Source organism: Periplaneta americana, chromosome 5, assembly GCF_040183065.1.
Source record: "Periplaneta americana isolate PAMFEO1 chromosome 5, P.americana_PAMFEO1_priV1, whole genome shotgun sequence".
Classification (NCBI taxonomy): domain Eukaryota; kingdom Metazoa; phylum Arthropoda; class Insecta; order Blattodea; family Blattidae; genus Periplaneta; species Periplaneta americana.
Window position 1 is genome coordinate 73,836,022 of NC_091121.1, and position 12,998 is coordinate 73,849,019.

The 12,998-nt window shown below is 37.0% G+C and overlaps 2 protein-coding genes across 3 annotated transcripts in view; one reads left to right on the forward strand and one right to left on the reverse strand.

The window, feature by feature from the left end:
* Mon1 (vacuolar fusion protein MON1 homolog) overlaps positions 1-12,998 on the reverse strand; it is a 39,448-nt gene that overhangs the window by 12,982 nt on the left and 13,468 nt on the right. The window lies entirely within an intron of this gene.
* On the forward strand, positions 1,908-4,678 carry LOC138699828 (tigger transposable element-derived protein 4-like). The gene is made up of 2 exons (XM_069826014.1): positions 1,908-2,124; positions 2,350-4,678. The coding sequence occupies exon 2, from the start codon at positions 2,351-2,353 to the stop codon at positions 4,295-4,297; it is 1,947 nt and encodes a 648-aa protein (XP_069682115.1). The 5' UTR covers positions 1,908-2,124; position 2,350; the 3' UTR covers positions 4,298-4,678.

Here is a 12,998-nt window from a genome sequence, read left to right on the forward strand (position 1 = left end):
ATTGGAGAATGCTGGGTTTGCAGCCTGCCATTGGGCAGAACATAATGAATTAATAAAATGAAGCAACTTTCCGAAATTAGCCTCAGCTCACAAATTTTTCATTATGGTTCTCTCAACGTGTATCTTACATGTCTGTTATCACTTTAATTTTGAATAGTCAACTGCAGAACTCGCGATTACAAATGAAACGAGTGGAACTTGTACAGGTCTGTACAGCTCTCGATGCCGAGATATTACTGAGAGGCCGCGCAGCACAGCTGAATTACCATTCTGGTAATTTGTAAGAGAAGTCGTTGCATATAGACCAGAGTTGAACGAAGTATTTTCCCTGGGCCAAAAATACAAGATGCGTTGCTCGTTTCACCTTATTATGAATAAGTGTCAGGGAAAGTGTCTTATTTTAGGTTATAATTCAGAACTTGTTCAATATTTAATAAGATGTTTAGGATTAGTGTAAAACTGGCCTACGTGCAACGACGTCTCCTAGCAAATTACCCTGGAGTCCTGATGTTCGTAGCAAAGGGAGATGGCGTCATTGGGCATGGTCCCCGTTACATTGGTTCATGGACTAACTAGCAATAACATTAGAATTCGGCTGTTGCTCATAATCTAGTTACAGTAAGCATTTTGAAATGCTGTCCTTTTTAGTTTCATCACGAACCCCAGAATGGTGCCCATACAAAAAAAAAAAAAAAAAACCGTATTCTACGTCAAAAGGTGGTACAGCATACTACGGAGTAAATCAGTACAGTCTCGACCAGCTATTTACAGCAGTACAGTGTTGCCAACTCAGAATTCTATTTACCGCTGCACAAGCTTAAAAAACCGCTAAACTGTAGTTGAAAAACTCCAGATTTTTCTTAACACATCACTTGCAAATTTGAAATACAAACTATACAGTTTTAGGAACTAGAGAATTTTATAAGAATGTAGACTAAATTATGGAAAGTATGTGTCACGTTCTAGGTTCTATGTTCTATGCAAAATCGTATGGACAATTAAATCTGAATATTTTGACCATTTTGAATCTTGCGTATACTACTTTTAACACTTGAATATAATTAATTGATTACTAGTGGACTTACTCGTGTTAATTAGTCCAATAGTAATCAATTAATTGAATATTTTGCTTTCAATACACCATTTAGGCCGAGCTTTCCAACTATCGTCGGCAACTTCTTCCACTCAATCTTTCAACACATTAGCCTATGGTTTTTTTTTTACACATCTCTAACCTTTTGTACGTATGGAGTTTTACGCGGCATATTTCTTCAAAATTGAATGAAGTAGATCAAGAATATACTGGACACTTCGGAAACAACCACATTCACAATCACACCAGTTCGCTCGAAATCTGATTTCACACTGAGCTGGAGACGTGTCTGCCAACAATGAGTCTGGTTTTAAGTACGTCTGTGTTACATAGACTACAATGCGGAATGATAATTTAAATACGCCTATCGTAATATAAGTTACAAATGAAAATAACAATTCAGTTCATTATCTACTCTTTATGATTATATCAATTCATTTACAAAAACAATGCATACATGATTAGACTAAAATTTTAACGAATGTGGCATACCTTATTTGGGTTATTTACAAGAAGTCGTCGCTGAACGATTCACATTATTTCCAGGTTAGTTGAATCAACTCATCTAGTGAACGACATAAATCTTTAAAATAGTAGATGTCTCTATCCCTTCTCCTCTTGTTACTTGTGAGCCGTCCCAAACCCCAACCTCCACCCATAAGAGCGCCAGTCCTTATATACCCGTCAGTCAAGGCCTTCTGACAAATAAAAGCAATTGACAATAGATACCTCAGTCATGACAACCTCATAAAATATCCTATCAATTGAATAATCGATCTTGCTACGTACAACATAATTATATTAAGGGAGACTGGGGAGGTTTGACCATAGGGGAGGTTTGACCCATCTCTATAATTTGAAATCCCGCCATTTTTATCTCTGCTATTTGTCATGGTTCTCTTTGCTTTTAATGTCAGAGGTAATATTTATGCTCATCAAGGCAGTGAAACCAAGAACAGCTGAGATTCTACTTCCTGTTTGATTTGTTGCTTGCTGATGTTGGTTTGATGCTCTTGTTTATAAGAATCCAAGTAAGTAATTGCAATCTTAATGGTAATAGTGATAGTTACATTTGATTCTACATCCTTTTAGGTTCAATTTCATATATTTATTGTGTAGTTTTCTTTATTATTAAGTATATAAATATTTTAGTATATACAAAAAGTCCCATGAGGGAGGTTTGACCCAAAATTGCAGGGAGGTGTGACCCATGTTATGGTGTGTGATTTCATAACATTTTTTTTATTTCTTAATAGGATGCCTTTCAAGTGGAAACCTACTGAAAATCCAAGGAAGAAAGTAGATCCAGGAGTAATGAAAGCTGCTGTAAAGCGTGTCCTCGATGATAATGTGAGCATTCGAGCAGCTGCAGTTGAATATGAAGTTGATAGGAAGACTTTAGGGAGGTATGTTACTAAAGTAAAGGAAGGAAATGAAACAGCTTTCAAGGCAGACCACAACAGCTCTCAGATTTTTAGTTCAGAAGAGGAAAATGATTTAGAAAAGTACCTTCTAACAGCAGCTAGGTTGAATTATGGTCTTACTCCTAAAGAGTTGCGAAGATTTGCTTATGAATATGCAGTCGCTAGAGGTAAACCAATCGGTGATAATTGGAAGAGAAACAATCAAGCCAGTTATGATTGGGAGAGAGGATTCATGCATCGTCACCCAAGACTGTCACTGCGGAATCCCCAGGGAAAAAGTCTAGGGAGAGGGACAGCCTTTAACCCAACAAGTGTAGGCGAGTTCTTCCAGAATCTTCGTTCTGTGTATCACACCAATAAATTTGGCCCAGAATCAATTTACAATCTGGATGAAACTGGGGTAACAAATGTACAGAAACCTGGCAAGGTAATTGCACCAAAAGGGGAAAAACAGGTCTCAAAAATGACATCCGCTGAGAGGGGGACACTTGTTACACTTTGCTGTGCAGTAAGTGCAACAGGAAATGCTGTTCCACCATTCTTTGTCTATCCAAGACAGAGATTAAATGATAAAATGATTGATGGTGCTCCTGTGGGTTCTTGTGCTGGTGTTAGTCCAAGTGGGTGGATGACTGGAGAGACCTTTGTTCATTACTGGGAACACTTTATCAAACACACAAAGTGCTCTAAAGAACGTCCTGTGCTTGTCATCTTAGACAACCATGAATCTCACGTAACACCACAGACACTTCAGATCGCTAAGGACAATGGTATCACACTAATAACATTGCCACCCCACACAAGCCATAAAACTCAACCACTTGATAGAACTGTATTTGGGCCCTTCAAAACTGTTTACAATCAAGCTATTGATGACTTCATGACCACTCATCCAGGAGAGACTGCAACTATCTACCAGATCCCAAAATTTGTTGGAAATGCATTTCCTGTTTCTTTCACTCCTGCCAATATAATCAGTGGCTTTAAATGCACTGGGATCTGGCCATTTGATTCCACTATTTTCAATTCTACTGATTTTATGAGCTCATATGTAACTTATCGACCAAGTCCTGCCAGTGAAGATGCAGCAGCCATAAGCAAAGAACCCCATCCAACACTGATTACCCAGCCAAGTTGTAGTGGAATTTCACCAGAACAAGTAAGACCTTTCCCGAAAGCTGGTCCAAAGAAAAGTAAAAATGGCCGCAAAAGGGTTGTTAGTCGTGTGTTGACAGACACACCTGTCAAAGCAGCTATTGAGAAAGAGTACGAAGAACGCGTCAATAGGAAGAGAAATCAGGCTACCCTTCCTTCCAAAACTATTAGGAAAATATTTCCTAATGACTGTGAGGACTCTGTATCAATTGAAAAGGAGAGGAAAAAGAGAAGAGAATCTCACTTTACTCCTACGGCTGATGAGGACGAGGCTTCTGAAAATATAACTGATGATGACGACTGCGAGGAGGTGAATAATGAAGATTGGGGAGTGATGCCTGCTAAAAGTGGTGATTTCGTCTTGGTTAAGTTCTGCACCAAGTCGACAGCATGCCATTATGTTGGAAAAGTTATACAGATCAGAGAATATGAGTGTAAAGTGAAATTCATGCGGCGCTACCGATTCGGGTCAGACTGCTTTGTGTATCCTGATGTTGAAGACACTAGTTATGTGCCATTTGAAGATATGAAAATTCTTCCAAAACCAGTTTTTCAAGATGGAACTGAAAGAATGTCTTCAAAACTTAGGTTCTCAGTGAGATTTATTAATTTAAATGTGCGTTAAGTGAAAACAGTGCTATTTCTCAGTGGAACTTTTACTATTTTCTATATTTTTATAATATTTGTGTTTGGTACTTTTGTTAGAAATAGTGTTCTTTGTATTCATGTTCCTAATTTATTTAAATATTGCAGACTTGTACTGTTTTGTAGGCTTGGGTCAAACCTCCCAACATGTGGGCCAAACCTCCCTTATGCGGGGAGGTTTGACACAGAAAGTAGTATAATTAAAAAACATATATGAAATTTAATACATTAAGAATAGGCTGTTCTGTAATTTACCATATATGTCTGAGATCTTAGTCTATCTAATGGTATGTTTTCATCACCTCTAAGGAAATTTATTTTTGGAAATAAAAATAAAATAAAAATAATGGGTCAAACCTCCCCAGGCTCTCTTATATTATACTATTACCCATTTCAGCGAGTACCGACGACCACTGCAAAATACGATAATTTGGTCCAGGGAGCATTCTCTTTTAGCACAAGGATGATTTATGTAACATGTTTCTAAATTATTAGTCTTTTAAATACCGATACATTCTTTAATAAATCACTGAAAAACAAATGTGAATATAGGAAGTGGAGTGAGTACGAAATTATTATTATTATTTGGCGCATCATTTTTACGTAAATAACGACAAATAAAAAGGGATTATTAGCAAGTACGTACACTGGGTTTGTCAAATGCGCATCACCATGCTTTCCAAAAGGCACTTTTAAGTGCCCGACACCCCGCTTTTTACATCATGTGCTACACGTCGGATCATCATCGGGGCTTGCAGCCCCGATACCCCGCTTTTTTCATCATGTGCTACACGTCGGATCATCATCGGGACTTGCAGCCCCGATACCCCGCTTTTTTCATCATGTGCTACGCGTCGGATCATCATCGGGGCTTGCAGCCCCGATACCCCGCTTTTTACATCATGTGCTACACGTCGGATCATCATCGGGACTTGCAGCCCCGATACCCCGCTTTTTTCATCATGTGCCACACGTCGGATCATCATCGGGACTTGCAGCCCCGATACCCCGCTTTTTTCATCATGTGCTACATGTCGGATCATCATCGGGACTTGCAGCCCCGATACCCCGCTTTTTTCATCATGTGCTACACGTCGGACCATCATTGGGACTGGGACTTGCAGCCCCGATACCCCGCTTTTTTCATCATGTGCTACACGTCGGATCATCATCGGGACTTGCAGCCCCGATACCCCGCTTTTTTCATCATGTGCTACACGTCGGATCATCATCGGGACTTGCAGCCCCGATACCCCGCTTTTTTCATCGTGTGCTACACGTCGGATCATCATCGGGGCTTGCAGCCCCGATACCCCGCTGTCTACGTCATGTGCTACACGTCGGATCATCATCGGGGCTTGGAGCCCCGATACCCCGCTTTTTACATCATGTGCTACACGTAGGATCATCATCGGGGCTTGCAGCCCCAATACCCCGCTTGCTACGTGCAAAACAATTATATTATATTATTACCCATTTCAGCGAGTACTGACGACCACTGCAAAATACGATAATTTGGTCCAGGGAGCATTCTCTTTTGGCACAATGATGATTTATGTAACATGTTTCTAAATGCTACGTACAACATTATTTTATTATACTATTATTACCCATTTCAGCGAGTACTGATGACCACTGCAAAATACGACAGTTTGGTCCAGGGAGCATTCTGTTTTGGCACAAGGATGATTTATGTAACATGTTTCTAAATTATTAGTATTTTAAATACCGGTACATTCTTTAATAAATCACTGAAAAACAAATGTGAATAAATAGGATGTGGAGTGAGGACGAAATTATTATTATTTTTTTATTTTTTGGCGCATCATTTTTACGTAAATAACGACAAATAAAAACTAACATGCCACATAACATTATTTTAAGAAATACAGGAAACAAGCATAAACAATATTCACCATTCTTAATGATCGGGGGATAGAAGAAAAACGTATGGAATAGAAATTACATACAAATGTGCGTGTAATAAACAATAAGCAAACCATCTTCGATTAATCATTTCAAAACAACGTGAATATAGCGTGGATTGTGTAGGAAAATAATTTCTTATATGTTGCTTCCAATGTGCATCATTGTTAACTTATGAAAACAAATGAAAATTAACATGGCATATGAACACTATTTGAAGAAAGACAGGAGATATTAAATAATATTCATCGTTCTTAATGATCTTTGGATGGAAAATAACAATGAAATAAGTATAAAATAGATATTACATATAGGTGAGCATATAAAAAACAGTAAGTAGAATTATTTATTTGATTAATAAGCTTAAATTACTCCAGGTTTAGTGTGTTGTGTAACAATAGACAATGGAATCGTTCACAGAAGTGAACTATAAATGATGTGAATCGTTCAGTGCATCCATCTTGTTGTGTAACAATAGAAGTGAACTATAAACGATGTGAATCGTTCAGCGACGACTTCTTACAAATAACCCTTATTTGTACAACAATGGATGAAGCAGGAAATGGACGTGGTTATACCAAATCGAGTTAACTTAAAACGTTGATATTTTATACTTGCACAATGAAGAATTTTGATAATACCACAGTCTATTATATAGTAGACTGTGATAATACCATATCAATCTCTGGTTTATGATTAACTAGTATTGTTGTCCGCAAGTAGGCTATATATAAAAACAATTATAACATCTTTACAGAAGAAAAACTAAAAAATATCGTCTTCCTCTGCTGGAATCACCAAAAAACGCCAAATAAATAGCTAGCCGCTGACGGTAAAATCACAGTCTACTATATACAGTCGCGAAGCTCAATATGTAGTAAAAATGCAAACATGGGTAGCTGCCCACCACTGGGATCGCTACTATCGCCTCATCATCGCAGATCTCTCTCCTAGCAGACGTCAAAATGTTATACTTTCGTTGTGTTCTTTTGGCAAAATTAACACCTTCCTTCCATTATTGAAATATTAAATATATAAAGTTAATTTATTATTTTAATGAAGTATATTAAATTCCACCATAAACTCGAAGATACCTGCAAGAAATAAGTTAATATAATTTTTGTTTGTGCAAAACGAACTGAAATTTACTATAATAGCTTCACTCATTCAAGATTATAGCGATAATTAACTATGAAACCAATATTAATTTGCATTTCCCTTTACAACAATAATAATGAAAATATGAATTAATGGAGTAACTTACGTGTACCGGTACTTGTAGTGTAGCCTTACGTAGTTAACAAAGTGGGATGAGGTTAAGTAATAATAATCACACCAGAATTGGAAATAAAACGTGATCAATAAATTTTATTGTAACAGACTTTTTCTACTTCTCTAGTAAAGCAACAAATAAAAATAACAACAAAATTAACAGCTATATTAAAAACATATCCTTTGAAAAAAAAAAAGTAGACCTAAGCAATAATAATCCCACCAGAATTGAAAATAAAACGTGATCAATAAATTTCATTAAAACGAACTTAATTTTTCTACGTCTTTAGTAAAATAACACATAAAAATAATAACAAAATTAATAGCTACAATTAAAAATATATCCTCTGAAAAAAAAAGTTGACCTAACCTTTATTTCTCTGGAAATTTAGCAGCCTAAGTGACAAAACTTTAACCGGTATCTAATGTCCTTTCGGTTGGATTGAAACATTTCATTGTGAAATTTAAGGATATAACGTATTCTAACAGTCACAAAGAACTTCAAAATTAAGAGTTTTGTTTCTGCACAGCATTCTTGAGGAAACCCAGGAACCTTTCTGAATCTTTCGCAAATCGGAAAAAGGATAACTTTGGCCTCTTTCTCTTACTGTTGCTACAATTTATAGCACTACAAACGTCTCTTCCTTGTCCCATATTATTATTCCAATTATTATATTTTAGCCATTAACATTTTCATTATAACCAATAACGAACATTTCACAAGCATCAATGTGAAATACGCAACGAGCTAGCACTCGATAGTCTATTGTTTCTAGTTGCTAACCGCTTGGAGCGCTTTATCACGAGATTTGCAAAAAAAACACCTCAAGCTTCGCGACTGTATATAGTAGACTGTAGTAAAATTCTGTAGCTGACCATAGTCCTGAAAACACCAGATTCAGCTACAAAACCGCTGACTTGGCAACACTGCAGCAGTAATCAAAGCACTGGTAGTAAGGATTATGTCACCAACAAGTACCGGTAACTAGGTATTGTTAACAGTTTCAAATTTTCAATAATGGTCCCACTAACCTGCTTTCCACATCCCTACGAAACGTCGGTGCGTAACCTCAGACGTATAATATAATCATAATGTCTTCTGTATAATTAGGTATTTGTATTTCGTTTGTTTCTCGTGTAAAATTATAAACTCGATAGATCGATAAGTGTTATTGAATCGCATTTTAACAAACGACGTACAGAATACATTTACTTTACCTACCTAAATAAAAAGTATGGGAATATTGGATATGCTACTTGAATATACCTGAAGGTTTATGGGTCGATCGAGATATCTGGCGTCAGTTTTGCTAACAAGTGGAGATGCCAGTTGTAGTAGACTTGAATTACAGTTATGGCGGTTTTGCGACTAGATACGATCTCCATTAGTTAATAAACGGATAAAAATGCGGTTTCTTTGAAGTTGTCCTTTGACCGGGTGAGAAACGAAAATTTTCCGTCCTGATTACACGCATGGATATACTGGGTGTTCATTTCAAAGTGTGTCATGACGTCACTGTTGTTGCGTCACCGATTTGAAGCGAGTTTCAGCTTATATGTTAGAGAAGTTGCCTATTATTTAAGGCGTTCTTCAATCTGAACTTGAGAACGTGTACGGTATAACTTGAACGTCGTAGCAACAGATGGCGGTCTGTACGGTCTGTGTGCTACCATAACCTCTTTCGAACTGTGTTTTGCGCAGGCAAGTCGTACACAGGGTATTTGTTATCATCGGTTGCGTACGGTAACATTCCACAACACAAATCAAATGCTCCGTGTCCATGTTGACCGTCGAAGTTAATGTCAACAAATACATAAGTAATCGTCTTAACCCTCTCCCCATATCCCGACAGTACGTATTTCCAAACAGTTCACATTCCTGCCACTACTGGCGTTACCGTACGTATCGGTACGTACTCTTCAGAATAAACGCCGTACTTGCTAGGCAACTTCTCTGCCTCATAGGTTATACACCTCTGCGGAAGTGTAGGAAGATTGAATTCTCTAGGCTCATCGGCTAGCCACATGACGGCATACAGCGAGCCATGACACACTTTGAACTGAACACCCAGTAGTGTAATAGTATAGTGTCAAGAATTGAAAAACTGTAAACATTTCCGTGTGGAGTGGTGTCCAAACTACATATTAAAGTTATGGAGGAAATGCATTACAAAGAACTGCATGTGAAAAGGAGTTTGAGCAATGTAAGGTAAGCAGTGCTTTATGTGAATTTCCTGCTGTTAACATTTGTGACTATTTTATTTAAGTTACAAGAACAAATTTACTTCTAAAGTTCTAAATATTTCAAGTGAAGGAATGAAAGTCTCATTGTATCATGAACAGAGATACGTGACTAGCTAATAGTTCGTTGGCATGGGCTGCAATTTTCGCAGTCCTTGCTCAGGATAGGGACCGATGGCGGGCTTATGTGAGGGCGGCATTGAACCTCCGAGTTCCTTAAAAGTCATAAGTAAATAAATGAGAGAGAGAATTTGGCCGTGTCTTATGTATGGCATGACCAAAACTACTTCCGACTTGACAGCTTACAGAGAAGGGGGAGCAATGTTGTCATGTTGTCCATCTTACGTGTAAGCGAGCGCGTTGCCGATAAAGTGTAGTAGGCCTAACGAACAGCTGACATGAACCTATACATTGCTAATCAATTTGTTGAATACTATGCATTAAAATTAGTGTAAATTATTATTTTTATTAGTATACTATCATTATTGTTGTTATTGTTATTATTATTATTATTATTATTATTATTCATAAATATACTTGGACTTCTCCAGATGGATTGACACACAACCAAATAGATCACATCTTGATAGATAAACGGAGACATACTAGTATAGTAGATATTCGAACTTTCAGAGGTGCAGACTGTAATTCTGACCATTATTTGGTGATTGGAGAATTAAGAGAAAGATTATCAGTAGCCAAGCGATTAGAGCAACAAGTTAATATTACTAAATTCAATATTTTGAAATTAAAGGACGAGGAAGCTAAGCAAAATTATCAGGTCGAAATTTCGAATAGGTTTGCCACTTTAGAAAGTTCCGACGAAGTTGAGAAAGAATTAGATGTTAATAGCGTGTGGGAAAATATCAGAGATAGTATCAAAATTGCAGCTGAGCAGAGCATAGGTTATTATGAAACTAAGAAAAAGAAACCGTGGTTTGATGAAGATTGTTGCATGGTAGTAGAAAGAAGGAAACAGGCAAAATTGAAATTCTTACAGGATCCAGTTGAGGAGAATAGAGATAATTATTTCAATGAAAGACGGGAAGCAAGTCGTACACTTAGGAATAAAAAGAGAGGTTACTTGAAGGAAAAACTGAATGAGGTAGAAACAAATAGTAAGAATAAAAACATTCGAGATTTATATAAGGGTATAAAGGAATTTAAGAACGGATATCAGTCAAGGGTAAACGTGATCAAGGATGAGAATGGTGACTTGCTTGCAGACTCTTCATCAATCCTAAACAGATGGAAAAACTATTTTGCGCAACTACTAAATGTACATAGGCTAAATAGAAATGATCGGGACGATATTGAAAAACAAACTGCTGAGCCATTTATACCCGAACCCACGATTTCAGAAGTCGAAATTGCGATAGAAAATCTGAAAAAGTACAAGTCTCCAGGTATCGATCAAATTCCTGCAGAATTAATACAAGAGGGTGGAAGTGCATTATATAGCGAAATTTATAAACTTGTACTTGCTATTTGGGAAAAGGAAATTGTACCAGAACAATGGAAGGAGTCCATAATTGTACCTATTTTTAAAAAGGGGGACAAAACCAACTGTGGTAACTTTCGAGGAATATCACTTTTGTTGACGTCGTACAAAATTTTGTCCAATATTCTTTTGAGGAGATTAACTCCGTACGTAGATGAAATTATTGGGGATCATCAGTGCGGTTTTCGGCGTAATAGATCGACTATTGATCAGATTTTTTGTATTCGGCAGATAATGGAGAAAAAATGGGAGTATAAGGGTACAGTACATCAGTTATTCATAGATTTCAAAAAGGCATATGACTCGGTTAAGAGGGAAGTATTATATGATATTCTTATTGAATTTGGTATTCCCAAGAAACTAGTTCGATTAATTAAAATGTGTCTCAGTGAAACATACAGCAGAGTCCGTATAGGTCAGTTTCTATCTGATCCTTTTCCAATTCACTGCGGGCTAAAGCAGGGAGATGCACTATCACCTTTACTTTTTAACTTCGCTTTAGAATATGCCATTAGGAAAGTTCAGGATAACAGGCAGGGTTTGGAATTGAACGGGCTACATCAGCTTCTTGTCTATGCAGATGACGTGAATATGTTAGGAGAAAATACACAAACGGTTAGGGAAAACACGGAAATTTTACTTGAAGCAAGTAAAGCGATCGGTTTGGAAGTAAATCCCGAAAAGACAAAGTATATGATTATGTCTCGTGATCAGAATATTGTACGAAATGGAAATATAAATATTGGAGATTTATCCTTCGAAGAGGTGGAAAAATTCAAATATCTTGGAGCAACAGTGACAAATGTAAATGACACTCGGGAGGAAATTAAACGCAGAATAAATATGGGAAATGCGTGTTATTATTCGGTTGAGAAGCTCTTATCATCCAGTCTGCTGTCCAAAAATCTGAAAGTTAGAATTTATAAAACAGTTATATTACCGGTTGTTCTGTATGGTTGTGAAACTTGGACTCTCACTCTGAGAGAGGAACATAGGTTAAGGGTGTTTGAGAATAAGGTGCTTAGGAAAATATTTGGTGCTAAGCGGGATGAAGTTACAGGAGAATGGAGAAAGTTACACAACACAGAACTGCACGCATTGTATTCTTCACCTGACATAATTAGGAACTTGAAATCCAGACGTTTGAGATGGGCAGGGCATGTAGCACGTATGGGCGAATCCAGAAATGCATATAGAGTGTTAGTTGGGAGACCGGAGGGAAAAAGACCTTTAGGGAGGCCGAGACGTAGATGGGAGGATAATATTAAAATGGATTTGAGGGAGGTGGGGTATGATGATAGAGACTGGCTTAATCTTGCACAGGATAGGGACCGATGGCGGGCTTATGTGAGGGCGGCAATGAACCTTCGGGTTCCTTAAAAGCCATTTGTAAGTAAGTAAGTAAGTATTATTATTATTATTATTATTATTATTATTATTATTATTATTATTATTATTGTATCACTATCACAGGACAGTGTTATTTATTATTATTATTATTATTATTATTATTATTATTATTATTATTATTATTATTATTATATTTCATTACACTACACTACACATTCACATTATATAGTGTAAGCTAATAACTTTTACTCATTAATTGAACATTTGTATTCCCTTCCCCCCCCTCCCTCGCTGTCCTTTTAACTGTTAGGCATTAACATAACTTAATGAGGCTTAAACATTTCCAGTGAAGTGTAGTAAAACAGTAATTAATTTTTTTTGTTTACATACC